The sequence below is a fragment of the Mchenga conophoros genome, linkage group LG11 (assembly GCF_057382185.1).
Source record: "Mchenga conophoros isolate Kocher_MC1m ecotype Shallow Benthic linkage group LG11, M_conophoros_male_GT1.1, whole genome shotgun sequence".
In the NCBI taxonomy this organism is placed as follows: Eukaryota; Metazoa; Chordata; class Actinopteri; order Cichliformes; family Cichlidae; genus Mchenga; species Mchenga conophoros.
Genome location: NC_140536.1, coordinates 27,101,798 through 27,119,338, shown reverse-complemented (window position 1 = coordinate 27,119,338; position 17,541 = coordinate 27,101,798). Strand labels below are relative to the sequence as shown.

Here is a 17,541-nt window from a genome sequence, read left to right as displayed (position 1 = left end):
ATTAGTGTAAGGGAGAAAAGAGGCAGAAGGCGAAGAGTTTGAGCTCTCGTGAAGAGAAGAGTGATGGTGAAAGTGTGCGCGCGCACGGCTAAAAAAAAAAAAAAAAATGTGCACGGGACGAGAGCAGAGTGCATGGACGAAAAGGGGGTGTACAAAGGGGGGTAAATAAGGTCAGTCGTGCCGTTGCTAGGACAACCACCAATCTGGAGCTGGGACTGGTTCCAAGCCAACGCCCCACCCATCCATCCGTCGTTCTAGCCGTCCTTTTCCTGCATCTCTCGGTCGGACAGCCTAAACCTCAGAGTAATGAGTGCTCTCCATGTTTCTGCAGTCTAAATGGAGCTGCAGAATAAATACAGGGCTGATTTGTACAGGTGCCAGGCTCAGACACATAAACTAGCTACAGTACCTCACCGCCAAGACGCTGACAGGAATGACATATGACGAGAGGTGGGGAACAATGACAACTATGATGGGTGGACACCAAGACCAATGATTCAAACTATTTATAATATCTATCAAAGCGTATTGCTACAAAGTGGCAGCTGGGCTCATCTGCTGTGTCAACATCATGTGTCTAATATTTATGTATTGCTGGCTGGGCCCTTTGGATTTGCACAGTTCCAGAGCAGACAGATCCATCTATATTCAGAAACCGTCATGCTAAAGTTGAGTAAATGGACTATAAAAAGGTTTGTTATACAGAGTTGCCAGTGTTGCCATGCCAATAGACTGTACGGTGCATTGTAAAAGGGCACATTGGCAAGCTTCTTAACAGTTAAAAAAAAAAACAAGAAAAAGTATCTGTTAGTCTGCTTTATACACATGTGTTTAAAATGGAAACAATAGTCAGAATGACTCCATAGTTGGATCGTCACTGTCCGCATCCATAGGCTGTCATACATTCTGAGTTTCTGTCTGTCCTTTGAATGATAAAACGAGGATTTGACAACTCTGAAGGTGAAGGCTGCTTTGAAATTTTATAGAAAGGTTCTGTTTCTGTGCCACTTTTATGAAACTCAAATGCTCTAAATTGGCATTCAATCAAATGTGACCCATTTTTGTAGCAGTATTTGGAGTGAATGTGTTTTTTTTTGTGATGATGTCTGCTGTTGGTGCCATTTCTCATGTTGCATAAACGAACATTGTTAAACCAATATTTTGTAATTTTTTTTACTGACTTCTTCTCTTCCATTCAGTCTTTGTAGTATACGCTCTACACTCTCATCTATTATTTAACTATACTTAACTACACTTACATGAGCCCCGGGTCTTTCAGCCCACCTGTGTAAGTGGGTTAAGGAGGACATGCAAGCGACACCCCATAGACACACATTTGCTCAGATGCACTCAATATAGTGAAAAGGGCGCTCATAAAGCACATACACTCAGCCAATAAATCAGACTTGGCTTTAAGAATCCATCATTTACTAAGTAGGTCACAGTTCTGATGCTGTAGACACTCTTTCCCATTTGTGTACTCTGTTTTTTCCCCTCCCTCGCCATGATGAGAAGGTCAATGCTGGATAGGCAGCCTAGTCCATTTATCCCAGGTGTGCATTCCTTCTCACTTTCCCAGTGTCTGATTATTTGGTGGTTGTTACCTTAGGAATGGCCAGTTGGAGGCCTAGAGCTGTCTTTCTGTCTGTCACTCACACACATGCACACACACACATACATACACAGTTAAGACATGTCAAGGAAACCTGCTCTAATACAACCAACAGGCTTGAATAATTTAAACAGAGGGAAGGAGAGGAAGGGAGACGATGGAGAGAGAAGGATTGGAGAGGCATACGAGTTAAGGAGTAAATAGAGTGAGCTGGTCCCTTTCAGTCTCTGTCTCCCGGGGAACTTATTTAGAAACTTCTATTCTTGGTTTCACTCTCATCTTCTGTCTTTCACCCCATCTTAAGCAGGTCTCATTTCCTTCACCAGTCAGTGTGTCTACACCTTCTTCACCATTCCTCTTCCTCCGAATGCTTCTTCCATCCTCGTTTTACCCACTTTGCCCTCCCTCCCTCTCTGTTTATCTAAGCACTTTCACGGTCACTGCTTTGGAATCCCAGGAGTCTAAACTGCCCCCTTCCCTCTCCCTTCCCACCATCACAGCAGATCCACGCTTCTCTCTCCCTCTCCATCTTTTTCCGTCACAACGGTTAAGATTCATATCGCTCTGTGTGTCGGGGGTATGGAGGGTCCCCTTTATTTCCCCTCAAGGCAGCCAGCTTTGTCCTGTTCTAGTCACGCACAGCCACCCACCCTGCCCCACCCTGCCCCTCACACTCATGAACACATATTCCCACCAGGGGTAGGACACTTACAGAGCCCGATACAATCAAAAGAGCCGAGAACAAAAATACTACATTATTGCCAAGTCTGCATGGGGTTTCGGCTAGGGTTTGGATAAGACTGTTGAATATGTTTTATTAAACTGAGCATATACAGCATTTTTAGCTCAAGTACATGAGCTTGAGAGTGTGAAATAAAAATTTATACTCTTGACACTTAGCTTGATTTAAAAGTCTGCCTTGAAGCCGGATGCCTCTGAATTTCTTAGAGGGGCCAGTTGTGTTCCACAACACTGATGAAAGGTTTAGACACAATAAGAGGAGGGGTGGTGGTGGTGGTGGTGAGGATTTAGGAGCAGAAAGGAAGGAAATGGTGAGGGTCAAGAGAAGCGGTGCAGACGCCAGGCTAACGTGGTGCTAATAACAGCCTGGCATTGGACTGGGATTAACTGATTAATTTGGGATTAAAGATGACTGGTCGCTACTTTAAGTAATGAACCAGAATGACCCAAAATTACAAGATTAACACACAGGAGGCATGGTATGTGTGACTGTGGGTGAGTGTTCTTTGTTTCTTAACAGCAAAGCGACACGCGCTGCGACAAATACTACAAAAACTCACTTGTTTAGGTGTTAATTATGAACCTTTGATGAAGAACAACAAGGCCCTCACCAAATTTCCATTCTGCAGGCAAATCCATCACATCGATAAATGCAATAAACAAACGCAGCGAGTGAGTGATTTTGCGGCTTTTATGACTAGGCATTTGTCACCGGGTGTATTTTAGGGGAACGCACAGATTAATTCTGCGATCATAAACGCGCAGCATCTGCTACAGTGTTTTGAGAAGCGCACCGTGCACAAGAACTCCATTTCCAGCTGAATAGGGGAGCAATGAGATTCATGAGTTCTACTGCTACAAGGCCACAACTATGGAGATTTGGGACAAAGCTATTTCCATCCATTCAGCACAAAACGCAACCACCATTCCCGATACTCCTAGACTATCAACGATTCAAAAAAATAAAAGTTTACTTAAAGGATTAAAGAAAACACAAGTTAAGCCCTTAAAAAACTAAGTGGCGGATAAAGCATAACTAAAATTGAGCTGGTTTTCACAGTATTTCCCCCCCCACGCTATGCACAGTAACACAACATGGCGAGATACCAAACTAATAACACACAGATTATTAAGAGATACATATGTGCTTGTGCACATTTAAAAAGTGAACACAGTAGGGGGTTAACCGATGGCAATTATATAGCTACAATTACATAGCAGAGTTGATCAAATAAGGAATTCTGAAAAATAAAGCCCACATTTCCTTGAACTCATAAATAAAAGATCTCATTGGAACAAAATGTTGATGAAAGAGGTGGAAAAAAGGAACAAGGGAGAGAAAAATAGCAGTCAGAGTACCAGGAGACAAGCATCAAGCTGTGCATCACTGCACCCCCCCTCCCCCCCCAAAAAAAATCATGTGGTACAGGTTATTGCAACAACAAAAGCAAATCTTGTCTGCATGCACGCACATGCCCCCCCCCCCCCCCCAAAAAACAAACAAACAAACAAACAACAAAACAAAACAGAACAAAAACCATATCTTCATCTTAGTGAAGTCCTCAAAGAATTGCTGGTGTTTATTTCTTTAATGAGCATGTGTTATTATATTATGTCTCGGTGGCAATCAGGTAAAGACTGTAGCGCAAACTGAAAGCAGCGTCAGGTCTAAACGCAGCGTGGTCCCTACGTGGCTTCTCCCCAGAGTCCGAGCATCCATGAGCGAGCGTATATGCAGGCAGGGTGACGGTAGCGTGTGTGAGCCTCTCTACGACACCTGTATACATGGCTGCGTCACGGTGAGTGTGTGAGTAAGCCCCTGTGTGTGTGTGTGTGGAGGGAGGGGTGGAGAGAGGGTTTGCTCCTCACGCCTTCTTGTGACAGTGATAGTAATACCTGCTGACATCCTTTCTTCCCTCTCTCCCTCTCTCCTCATCCCTCCATCCCTGGGGGCCTCCCTGAGCTGTTTTGGGAGTTGAAATCTGTTGACTCTTTCACTACCATCGTCTCCTTAACGCACTCTCCATCCCTCACTTTTCTCCACTGCAGGTCTAATGTTTTTACCATCTCTCGGGGCTGACGAAAAAAAAAAATGAAGCAGGCAAGGCAGCGTGTATATTCATTTGTGGTGTGTGTGGCAGCGCAAAGAGAAACAGAAGCGAAATGTTTCTGCACGCGTTTTACATCACTGGGGGGAGCGCTGCACAGTATGCTGTGCTACCACACTTCTGGGAGGCAATACCAAAATAATATTAGTTTTTGTTCCACCATGGAAAAGTCTCCTAAAAATAAATAAATTAATAATACAGAAGAGTCATAATATCAACACAGCACAACATTTGTCATGTGATCTATCTGGAAATCTCAAAGGACGGGATAAAAACCGGCTTTAGGAAATAGGAATACTTGTGTATGTGTAGCTGAAAGTGTTACTCGAAACTTTTCTGTAACAACTATAAAAAGAGAGCAAAAATGAAACATACACCCCATAAGTACACACACATGTTCACACCCCTTTACATATCTTTTTAAATCTAAGGATTTCTTTGTTGTGTGTAGATAAAGTGTACACAGCCACACCTATAGCTTTAAAAAAAAAAAAAAAATCCTTTATACACACCACCAGAATACATAATTGCTAATACTTATCAAAAAGCTGCGAGTTAGCAGCTTGCACAAAACATTCCCCGTAATCAGAATATGGGAATTTATGCTATTCTGTGCTTTTAAGCATTTTCCTCACACATTCTGTAACAGAATTCATTTTTATATAAAAGAAAATTATTTTAAATCCTCCATTATACACCCCCCACGACAGAACGCCAGAGTGCCTTATTATTATTACATCAAGCACATTTATGATATTTCCCCAAATCGTAATAAATGTAGCTTAAAAGCACCACTTCGCAGACACTTTGTGACACGTGAAAGAGAGGATTTAAACCTGAGACAGATTTGTGGGGCTCTTTACTTTAATCCAGTGACACACTGCAGCGTTAAAATCAAACACATGAATATTAAGACTTTTAAAAAGACATCAAGCCCATAGACCTCTACTCCTCTACTGGTTACGTGACACATGAGAGAAGCACTCCTGAAGTCGCAGATTTATGATGAAAACACAAAAGTTGTCCGCTAACAAGGCAAAAAGTTAGAGTTTTGCAAGAAAAATGGCTGTCCTGTCTGCACCTGATGACTGTGACTCTCAATTAGTGACCAAAACAAGTGAGTCATTGCACGGAAATACGCACAAAGCACAGCTTTCACACACAAAAGCAGGAGCAATTTCTAGGAAACTGGCTTGGAGATTCTGTGTGAACATCTAAGCAATTATCAAGAAACACTTCTGGAGTGAATGTACTTAAGCATCTTTAAAGAATATAGAGATATGATGGCAAACATGTCTCAGTGCCCTCCTGGTAGTGAGGACCTTGTCTGGTACAATAATCCTGATTCCAGCTACAGCCTTTTGCTTTGCCTCGGTCAATACTAATTCAATTTCTGTCAGCGGGAATTCCCAAGTTGCCTCTTGGCAGGATCTCTGAGCCGAGAGAAAGAGTACAGCGAGAGGCTATAGGTACATGCGGACGCGTTTCTGCCTGCACGCGTAATAAAATGAGAATGAAATATTCGAAAATGCACATATGGGCCAAACAGCGAGCAGATTGCTTTGTTTTGGTCAAGCTCAGAGTGACGGCGTTTCCCACAGTTTACAAATTCTTGCGTGCCAATTTAATTGGCGTTTTGTACGTCAAAGGACTACACAGCTCGCCTGACACTTACAACAATGACATCTCATTGTGTGTCGTGAATGAATGAATGCGCTCCTGCTCAGTGCTCACCAACAGCCCTTAACCACCATAACCACCCTCTTCACACACATGCGCCACAGCAGCCATTTTGTGCCAAAGCTGGGCTGCACCGTGCCAACTGAGCTGCAGACATCACTGAACCTCATTTCATTCCACAGCTGTTCCACCCCACTTGGAGACATTCACACAATGCAACTTATTACAGCTTAATGCAACCTAATATTGATGTATGTGTGTACACAGAGAAACAGGGCAGCGTGGGGAGAGAAATTGGGAAAGAGATGGGTCCATATGCAGTCTAGCGATAATGCAAGAAGCCGGCGATAATATCTGGGTGTTAAATTGGTATCGATTGACTAAATATCCTGACCAGGAGGAGAGAGCGGCCGTCCTTTCATGCTTGTACACCATGTCTGCTCCGACTGCTCCAAGCTGCACTGTGACTATCTGATCCATTTTAATACAGACATCCTCACTGCTAGGCCCCAAACCTCATTTTCAGCACAGTGTGCTCGAGTCTTCCTATGCATGTGTATCTCAGCGTTCACTTCAAATGCAAAGATTAGTTTTGTCGTGCAACGATTATGCTGGTTTCATTCTAAGGTATATCACTAAACAGTGAAATAGAGGATTACTGATTTCACACAGATGTACACATGAAAGGTGAGGGAAGCAGTGTGGTAGATACCTCTAAATATTTCTGGAAAGACTTGCTGGAGATAGTTAGGCCATGTGGCATTTCAAAGTTGCACAATACTCTTATTTGCAAGCCCCACCTTAAAAAAAGCCAAGCATCCACAGACAATATTACGCCTTTTTCCTCGAACACTTTAGTCACACCTAAAATCAACTAACGAGTGGAAACAAAACAATGACCTATTTAGATGCGAGGCTGTTGGTAAATGTTCCCACAGCTACATACTGCTGACCGGAACAGACGATTTTTCCTGTTAAACCATTTTCACTACTTGCTGTGAGATGAAGGGAAGTTTGGAGAAAAGTAAAAAAAAAAAAAAAAAAAAAGATAGACAAAAGCACCTCCAACCCCCCCCCCAAAAAAAGAAAAACAACCCAGATGAATTATGTGCAAGATCAGAAATGAATCAAAGCCTTGAGTGGTTTAATGGGCCTGGGTATCCTCGTGCATTTCTGGGTTTTGTTTTTCCAGAACTTACACTTATCACACTGCATCTCTTCAAGGAAACAAAGACTTCCCTTTTACGCTAACCAGCCAGTAAGAGCCACAAGCTTGCACGCAGAGACACACACACAGGCACGCACACACCTCTGACAGAGCTATTGTTCCAGTGAAATGAACTTCAACCAACAACAACGACGACACCCAACGTCAATTCTCAGGCATTCAAATCACTAAAAATCACTGCCTTGCATTGTTTTCTGACAGAGATGAAGAAGCTCGAGTGTACACAGAAGTTAACTCAACCACAGTTTACCTCCAGATAATAGACTCGATACCACAAACAAACAGACAAAGCGCATTTACAAAGACAGATAACGCACACAATTGCACTCGCAAAGGCGGTTCTATATCTGCACAGACCACAGCGCAGCGGCGAAGTCAGACAATAGGCACTGACACGGAGAAGGGAGAGAGACACTGATGCAGCTATGACAGATGAGAAAGAGAGAGAGACATGAAGTGATATTCAGAGAACGAGGAAGAGAGTGTGTGTGTGTGTGTGTGTGTGTGTGTGAGTGAGAGAGAGAGGGGGACTGCTTTGTTAGCAGGACCGGGAATAAAGTGGTAATTACCTCACTGTGGGTTTGTTGATTATAGTTCAGCCAGGTTCTCCATGTTAATCATTTACCAGGGGAAGATAGAGATTAGTACATAGACAGACACAGAGAGAAGAGAAAGCAATCCGAGGAACGTATTCATTTGCATGTCCAATCTACAGAGGGGTAATAGATGCAGACAGATCGCTGGATGAAGGAATAAAATAACGAGAAGAAAGAAATCAGTCTAAAAGTGCAATCATCATCCTTGACAAGACACAATTACAACTTATCTGCTTTTATTTTACTGTATATTGCATGCGTCTGTTTGTGCAATCCCACAGATCAGTTACGTGTGTGTGTGTACGTGAGTGCAGCTATGGTATGCAGAATGTGATTTACTTTGGTATTTAAACTGGATCATTCACAAGTGCACACAGACGGAAATGATGCATAAACAGAGCAGAGATTACACGGAGGACTTATGAGGGCAGCTTTCAATAAAGATACAGAAAACCAATACAAATATTCATCACCTCATGCCCCGTTTAAACATGCTTCACTGGCTTAGAGCTCACCCTAGGTCTTTGTGTGAGCGGGTGAGAGACGGGGGGAGAAAGAAAGAAAGAAAAAAAAAGAGAGGGAGCGCGAGAGCTCAGAGGGGTCTGGTCTGATGTTTTATAAAGATTAAGTTTGTGTCCAAACTTTCAGAGTGAGTTCAAGTCTGAGCAAGTGAGGATGCAGGTAAGGAAAACTGGTTACGATGTTTCTGTCGCGGGTTTTAAATGTTAATGTCATTTACAATTAAAACTACGCTTGTCTGCCTCTACGCAAATTCAGAAACAAAAAAATTGGGGTGCGGAGAAAGCAAAGGAGCTGGCACGCAGAGACTGAAGCTTGAGCTGTGATCCAGGGGAACTGTTGCAACAAGTTTTCATCCTCTCCGGGCAGATAGGAGGGAAAGCAATAGTACAAGTGAGTGCCAAGAACCAGAAAATGGAGTAGGTGATTAAAGCTCCAGGTATGGGTGACATTTATTCTTGTTACAGATGTATGAGCAGCCCAATCTTTCAAGCCATTTCTTGTCCCCCAAGAAGTGTAATTCAATCCCTAAAGTTTTGATGCTTTGAGTAAACTTCCTGACGGCTCCTGAGCGAATTTATGAGGATTCATGCAGCGCAAAAAGCAGACACAGCTGTATCTGCAAATAGGCTGGTCAACGTGTTTGGCCCAACAGGTTTAAAAGCTCTCCGTGGAACACAAGAAGAAGCCGAATACACCAATAAACCAGTCTGAGCTTGTGGCTCAGGGGGGAGCTAAGGTAAACTGTCAGCACTCACAAATACACACACACTCAAGCTTTGAGCACTGGGGTTATATTATTATACTAACCTTTAACTGCTCCAGGAAGTAAAAAATAATTTCTCTTCTAATAAGGAACTATTGCTCTGAGAGAGACACGGTTATAAAATGGAGAGCGATCGTAAACCGTGTTCATAAAAAATCATAAAAGAGGGCGATCGAACCACTGGAGCCCCACAAAAGAAAGAGGCAGGGGTATCCGATTCTGCAATGTTCAACGCCGACCCCGCAGTCAGTCTATCACTTTCATTTCAGAGCTTCATTTTTCAATATAGGGGGTGCTAAATGTGTGCCAGTTAAAGTGTTTCATTGAGCCTTTGTTACAAGCATATTAGCCAGCAAAGAACAGAGCAGTGAAGCCCTACAGTCTCCACTTCACTGCCCTTGCTTCATTAAAACTATAAATCTAGATGTTGTAGGGAAAGGTGAAGGCCAGAGATGGGATCCTGTCGTTCATATTAAAAAGAGTTCGTTTTTCCACCAGCTACGGTTGTTATAAGCAGCTTAAGCATTTGTTTTAAGCTAGTCTTTAGATGCTTTCCCAGATTCACATGTGACAGGAATAATGTTGCCATGAATACACTCAATCACTTATTGTTAGTTCATGAATGTGCAAAATACAATTTCTTACATTTCCAAAGAAGGTTGGTGCATGGGGTCAAATTTATTATCAATATTTTACCAATAAATCAAGCAAAGCCAGTTCTACACAAAACTATGAACTGTTTTTAGCTTGTAAAGCTATAGTGTTTACAACATTTACAGAGGAATGTTAGTGTGTATCTCAAGTCATGCGTCTGGCAACATGGAGAATGATGATCCAAGATTAACTCTCTTTAAGTCCCGTTTCATCAACTCCAAAAGAAAACGAGGCTTTTCTCTTACTTAGTATACCTCTGGTCACCATCTTTGACCTGCTGCTGGTTTTGTGTCGCCCAGGTAGCCCAAAGATGATGGACTTACCAGAGCCATTTTAGCAAGAATCAAAGCACTGAAACTAAATCTCAGCCACAACAGTGAGCTGAAAGATGTTAAACAAGGCAATGTAGAATGGGAATGGATGAAATAACACAAAGTTATGCTGAAAATGTCAAAAAAAAGAGGTTTTACACGGTTATTAATAACAGTTACACTGTAATCTGTTGCAGCACTGCAGACAAAAAAAAAGCAGGAAGCCAATCGTGGTTATTTTCTGACTGTCTGTGCTCAGAATGTCAGACGCAGTCTTTGGCTCTCTTATTGCTACGTTGATCCAACAAAATCACGGCTCTCGTGTCCCTGTGCTCCTCTTCCCCTCACCTGGCTGCATTTACAGGCCTCAGGACAACTTGGCTGGCTCGTTGGCTGGCAGCTAATAGAAAATATGGTATGGGAAAATGACTGAAGCTCAACTAATCACACAGCCAATATCCATCACTGGGCTGGAGGGAGTTGTGAGACATAAAGAGGAGAAGGAGGAGTGAGGGAGTGCAGACAAAAGATGAAAGGAGAAGGCTGTAACAAGGGAGGTAATGAAGAGAGAGGAGAGGAGAGGAGAGGAGAGGAGAGGAGAGGAAAATCCTTGTGGTAAACCCAGGGGATTCTGGACTTGGTGCAGCATCACGGCACCACTGATAGCTTTGTGATTGGGTGGTGTTGCTGATGAGAGTGATTCTCTGCCACAGTGGGTTACTCTCCACCGTGATGCTGATGGCATTGTGATTGCGTGGTGTTGCAGCAGACTGTGTGGCCATGCCACAGGCTGTGACCATTCATCCCTGAATCTCTGGAGAACAAGAAGGTGCTTCCTAATCCTCAGTGTTTCTGTCCACCACATTTCTGTCAGATCCCAATTACATGACTGAGTTTTCCCCCACATGCACACACCGGGTATAACCTCCACTACAAGAGCCTGCCCCCTAGACAAAGGAGCTCTTGGGGAAATTAATAGTCCCAGGAGTCACATTTCTGTCAGATTTTGAGCATCTACAAATGTAAAATCATAAAGATAAAACAGTTACTGACAGAGCAGTCTCTGTGGCCGACGGCTAAGTAAAAAGGTCGTTCATCTGAAAGAGCGTTTGGGGACTCTGGCCTCTGAGAGAGCAAGAGTCTAGAAAAACGTGTAAGAGAGTCGCGAATGTGTTCTGGTGGGCAGTAGCCCGTCAGGCCCTGCAGGTCTCCCACCTCAAACCTTCAATTAGCAAGCACTGGAACACCTGGATCAGCAGGTGAGCCACACTCTGCCTGGCTAATGGCCCCAATCAACCCATTACACACACACAGCTTCCCCTTACCTGACTACATATTCGCTTATGCACAGCAGCACTTTAGACTTTAATATACACCTGTGTCCTGAGAATGCTATCTAGGGCACTATTCAGAACAAACACTTAGGAAGAAACCCTTACTTCTGCCTTTCTATAAGTAGCATAATCACTAACTCCAAGAAGCAGCAGACAGGTGAAAGCCACGGTTAGAGTGTGGTCAATATGATAAAGATAACTGGCTGCGGCAAGGAGGTGAGATCACTCAGGTCTCTCTCAAGTGGACCGAGGGTTCCACTGTACTCACAGAGTTGAGACTACTTGATTTAAAGGAAACAGCCTGATAGCTTTTGGTGCAGGTTTGACCTGCTTCCCTCCCTACTGCATTTAAGTAAACATTGACGTGAGCTGGTACATAGCTGAGATTCTTTTAAACAACTAAAGCCTGAGTCATTCACAAGGCATCATTAAAGATGTTGTGCAATGGCATGAAAGTGCAAGTTCAGACCAGCTATGTTTATTCTCACCTAAACTGGTAGATTAAACCAAATCTGGACCCCTTAACAGTGAACATTTATTTGGTCACTAGTGATGAAAATAAAACAGCCTTCTCGTTTTGTACCAAGAGAAGCGTCATTACGCGCACAGACTCCCCCTCCTCACCTTGTGTTTGTAGAGTTCCAAAACACGGTGTGCCTTTTGGCCACAACAGCTGATATTATATTGAAGAAGACAATCGTAGCTTTCCAAGCAGGCGGAGTTCCGAGTGTCCACAGCAAGGTGCCCATCCTGGCCGCTGCGGAAAGGTTCTGCACCGGCTGGGAGTGGTGCGCAAAATCAGGTGACGAGACCCGACGCAAAGGAGCTCCGCGAACAACTTTCTTCAGGAGCTTCAGCAACTCATGAACAAACTCACACTTTAGCGTCAACTGCTGCTGCAGCTTCCCATGATGCAACAACGTGAAGTGATGTCCCTCACAAAAAAAAGTTAACAATTACAGGCTGCAAAGAAGGTGTGCACCACCACAGAGAAACGTTGCTGAGCGCGTCTCCACACGGCGCATCGTGGTTTAAGAGTGAGCTCTAGTCACTGTAATGACTTAAAAAAAAAAGACTGACTTTAAAGCTTGGGGATTCGAGTACAGTAATGGGGCAGAATATAAATTTAAACTGTCAGATGGTTTGGCAGCAACAGGCTACGGAACGCTGGAAGGGCGGATGCGCTGGGCCGAGGGCGGTGCCGGGGAAACTTTAGGCCAATCACTCAACAAGGGTGTGGTCATGTTATTGTACTGCAGCGCAAAGTTAAATCCTTGGGAGGTGCGCCCACTGGTGTGGGGAGACAGATTGTCACTGTTCCAGTTTTTCAGGAAAACCTGGGTTCTTCTTAGTGGACCGAATAGTTTCACTTATTCAGTCTCATTACTCAGCAGCAAACACCACTTTTGTTGTTGGGTGTCTGCTCAAAGGTAAGCAGCTGACTGATACAAAAAGAAAGCGTCCTTTGTCCTCTCCTGAAATTTCTTTTCAGTCCTTATTGTACAGCCCCAAGTAGGCCAACACTGTATGGTGAAGTGGTGCATTCAAGTACCCAACACAGGATAACAGCAGGGAGCCACAGCATCTCCGTAACTGGTGTCTGCAAGAGCTACATTTAGTTCAACCACTCTTGGCTGGATGGTGTTTGTGTGTGTGTGTGTATGCTGTGATAAGTATTAATTCTCTGGTTGTTGTCAAACACCCCAGGGGAGGGTGTAGCGACAGTAATCACAACGCCTCCATGGGCGAAAGCCACTGGTGGTCCTCTCTAATTATCTGATTTTCCAAATGTGTGTGTGTGTGTGTGTGTGTGTGTGTGTGGGTCACACTAACTCAGCTGTTGGTTCAGTGCTATCACTCATCCAAAGTTACATTGATAGCTGTGTGCACATTTGGCTAGTTCCTTTTTTCTTGTCTTGCTTTCTGTGTCTTCTACCATGTGTGTGTCTGTCTCTGTGTGTGTGTGTGGCACTAGGACTCATTAGCTCACTTCCTGGAGGTCCTGATCATTAATTTCCCATGATGCCTCAGTGCTCCTGTGTGGCTAATTTGTCCCTGGTGAGCCAGCGCTCCCTCAGCAAACGTGGACCACAGAGGAGTAACTCACTCTGTGGGGGTCTCTCTCTCTCTTTCTCTCTCTCTGTTTGATTGATCTATAGGACCAGACAGTTCCTCACAAATTTTGCAATAGTGCCAGAGGTTAATAATACTTTGTGAAAATTCATTTTATTCTTCCACTCTTTCTCTGAAAAAATCTTTCTAATTTTCAATTTGGGAATGTCTTCTGAACATAAGAGTTTAAGGAGCCCTGCAGCTTACTCTTCTTTTGCACACTATAAATTGGCCCACTCCCTCCTTTTACTTGGATTAGATTGGAGAGAAAAATGGTCTCATTTACCTCATGGGACCACCAATTAAAATCGAGAGTTATGATACACTAATTTAAGAGACATGTTGATTGCATAGCTGATTAATTCTGCTACTACTAATCCTTCTTGTAACTCAACAGGCAGGAAAAGAACTTCTGGCAACAACTTTGTGTCCTCGTCTTCCTTAAATCTTGCTTTTCTTCCTCCCTTCTTTCCTATTTAATATTTGTCTCATGTTCTGTCTGTCTGCTATTCATCATTATCAGCACTCTTACCAAAATCCTTTACTTCTTTTTACCCCAGTCTCTATCCATCATCTGTCTCAATCTTCACTTTCATTGATCTTCTCATTACTGGCCAAATATATTTTTTCCTGTCTCTTGGCACAGTTTACTTCAGCAAACATTCTCTGTTATACACTAGTTCTTCATATATCGGGTAACCCTGTAGCTGAAATAACACTCTTATTTGCTTAAGATTCCTAAACCCAATTTACACTCAAATCAGTGCCGATCAGATTGGAGTATAATTATCGCTCCCTGCTAAAAACTGGAAGAACATCCCAGCAACACAACATTAAAGGAACTCTGGAAATAACCAAAACTGACTGAACATTGAGCAGGAAATCATAATATTGCAGTATGTTTATACAAAGTTGTATACAGTACAGCAGGAAGGTTTCAAGTTTGTTAAAAACCAGTTCAGTAAGGCCTTTTGCGTGAAAGATTTCTGCCAGTGTTTGGGGTAAGTGTCATTTTTAATCGTTTATGTGCATGTTTGCAGCGCTGTTTGTGTTAGGAGAATTTATTTAGATGTGATTAGCATTTTTCCTCACATGCATTCATAGATACACTAGGTGAAAAACAAAGGGAAAGATGGTAAAGTCTTATTGAGGCCAAATCAAGTTTCCAGAATGAATTCACTGTTTATTTTTAAACAAACTACTCTTTCAACGGATATTAATTTGTTTGGTGTTTTGATGGAAAAAAACAGCATGTTTGATGTTTCATGACTTTTAATAACTCTTATTAACCCTTGAGTGACCACACGTGCTTAATATGGAAAAATCTGTGATTGTTCGCCCCCCGTGTCTGTAATTTTATATAGCACTGTGCAAAAGTGTGGAGCCACAAATTTCTGGATATTTTGCTAGGATAACAGGAAAAGGAGTGATTTATTGAAGCTTGTGCAAACATGCATGCAAATACAGCATATAAGGCAAAAAAACAAACAAACTCGAAAACCTCAGCACAACCTGAAACTTAGGGAAGTTTTCTCGTAATTTCTTTAAGTAGTCTTCAGGAAAAGTTTTCCAGGCTCATTTAAGGATATTCAAAGCTCTTCTTTGGATGTTGGCTGATTTAATTTCTATTCTCTGGCAAAATGATCCCAAACTGCTTCAATAATTTTGAGGTCTGGGCTCTAAGGAGGCCAATCAATGACTGATAGTGCTCCATTGTGTGTGTGGGGGATGGGGGTCAGGGTTTTTTTTTAAAAAAGATGATTGTACTGTACTAAAAGTTTCCTTTTAGTACCAATAGTACCAACCAATTACTATTTCCCTATAGTAATTCATGGTGGGTCAAAAGCTGATGGTACTTTTCTGTGTTCAGAAGTCCATCATCTTCCGAACATGGAGGCCCAAACCATCACCTCTGGTGACCTTCTCTGTACATATGGATGATGATTTAACCTATACCGTCAAATATGGATTAATCACTCCATCAGACCTGTTGCCACTGATTTTCAGTCCTGTTCTTGTGTCGTTTGGCCTTGTCTTCCTGTTTACCTTCCTTATAAAAAGCTTCTTAACAAACCCCGTCTTACACTGAGACCATTACTGAGACTTCAGTTTCCCCCCCCCTATTTTTGTAAGCACATGACTTTCAGATATGGCTTTTCTGTTCATAGTTTTTCTTTTCCTTTTAGGCATGCCACCTTTTTGCCACTATTTATGCCTGTCAGATTGTGTTAATTTGACAATTTTCATAGATTCAACTAAAAGAAATTGGAACAAATTACACCTTTTTACGACAGGCTGCCAATAACAAAGTCCCCTAAGATGCAGTTTAAAATTGGTTCTTTGCTAGGTTGTTTCTTATGTGCCGACACAACCCTGGTTAATCCCTTGAGTTAGGTGACTTTTTTATGCTAGAATCATTCGTACGTCAGTGTTGAGTGATTTAACAAAACAATCCGCCCAAAACTTTGAACGACCTCCAGAAAGCCTGAAAAAGTATTGCTTTAGACCATTTTTAAAAAATTACAAGACTCCTTGGAAGCGGGATATACTGTAAATTCTACTGAACTCTAGCCCTAATTCTCCAATTGGCATATGGCAAAGGAATTTGATGGGAACGTCCCTTTAAGTTCCTTTTCGTTTATTTCTTCCCCCACTGGTTTTCTTGCAACCCTTCCCCTCCTAGCATCACTCCCTCTCCTCCCTCCATTGCTTTTGTACAGTAGTGTCAGTAGCCTCTTAATCCTGTTATCTCTACGTATACAGACTGACACCAAGCTCACCAGAGCTGTAATCAACTACCCTATACACACAGACACACACACACAGACACAGACACACACACACACACACACACACACACACACACACACACAGTATGACCATGTTCCTCTCATACAGACTGTCTGTCTCTCTATGTCTCACTCACACACACACACACACACACACACACACACACACACACACACACACACACACACACACACACACACTGGCCCCATTCTCCATCTACTTTGTAATGCTGCTATTTTTGGTCTCTTACTATTTTGATCAGCCATATGCCCGCACGTTTCACGCACATCTCGGTCTGTCTATCACTCATCATTCAAGGCTGCTCTTCCCTATAAGATAGCTTGTCTCTGCCTGTCACTCCTCCCTCTCCTCACTTTTACTCCACATCTTCTTCTTTGTCCCATTTCCACCCCTGCATTTCTCTCTGTGTTGGCTGCACCAAGTTTTATATCTCTGCTTAATTATTCAAGTGGCTAATTTGTTTTTTTGGCTTAATGACCAGGCATAATTGTGACCCGTGAACAAATGAATAGGAACACTCTCCCTCCACACGTGCTTACAAAAGGCATCATTTTCTCAACTTTCCTTCTGATTTGTCTTTGTCGTTTTGTTCTTACCAGAGCAGCTTTTTTCGCCGGCTTTCTTCTGCACGCCTACGACACTTATTTGCAACAGTGCCAATTTTATGGGGTCATCACTTGTGTGTATCTTTCATTGTCACCTTATCCTTTTGTAAAAGCACTATGTGCGCAGCTCTTTTCTTGTGTGTACCTCCAATCTTTTCCTCCCCCTCTGTCGCTGCGTCTCAGTTCCGTAATTACAGCTCTGGACTCAAGCAGCGATGGTAAATGCTTTTCTATTCCCCTCTCTCCATCACTCTCCCTCAATCGCCATCGTTCTCTTTCTCTCACCAAGCAAATTACATCTTGGTTACTATAGAGACGTGTTTATTGAATGCTTTTTACCACACTTTCTTACTTCCCCTTAAGCCCCCATCGCCTCCCCTCTTTTTCTTCAACTCCACCTGTCGTTCTCTGCGTTTACTCTTTTCTTGCCCTCTTGTGTATTGACAGTCATCTGTGTCTATTCC

General features: G+C 42.8%; 1 protein-coding gene across 2 annotated transcripts in view; it reads right to left on the bottom strand.

Annotated features, from left to right (window-relative positions):
• Window positions 1-12,712, bottom strand: part of efna4 (ephrin A4) — a 34,007-nt gene extending 21,295 nt beyond the window's left edge. For both annotated transcript variants that reach the window (XM_085292049.1, XM_085292050.1), the window contains exon 1: window positions 12,174-12,712. In XM_085292049.1, coding sequence (XP_085148175.1) covers window positions 12,174-12,298 — 125 coding nt within the window. In that variant the 5' untranslated portion in view covers window positions 12,299-12,712. The remainder of the gene's footprint in view (window positions 1-12,173) is intronic.
• Window positions 12,713-17,541: the final 4,829 nt, after the last annotated feature.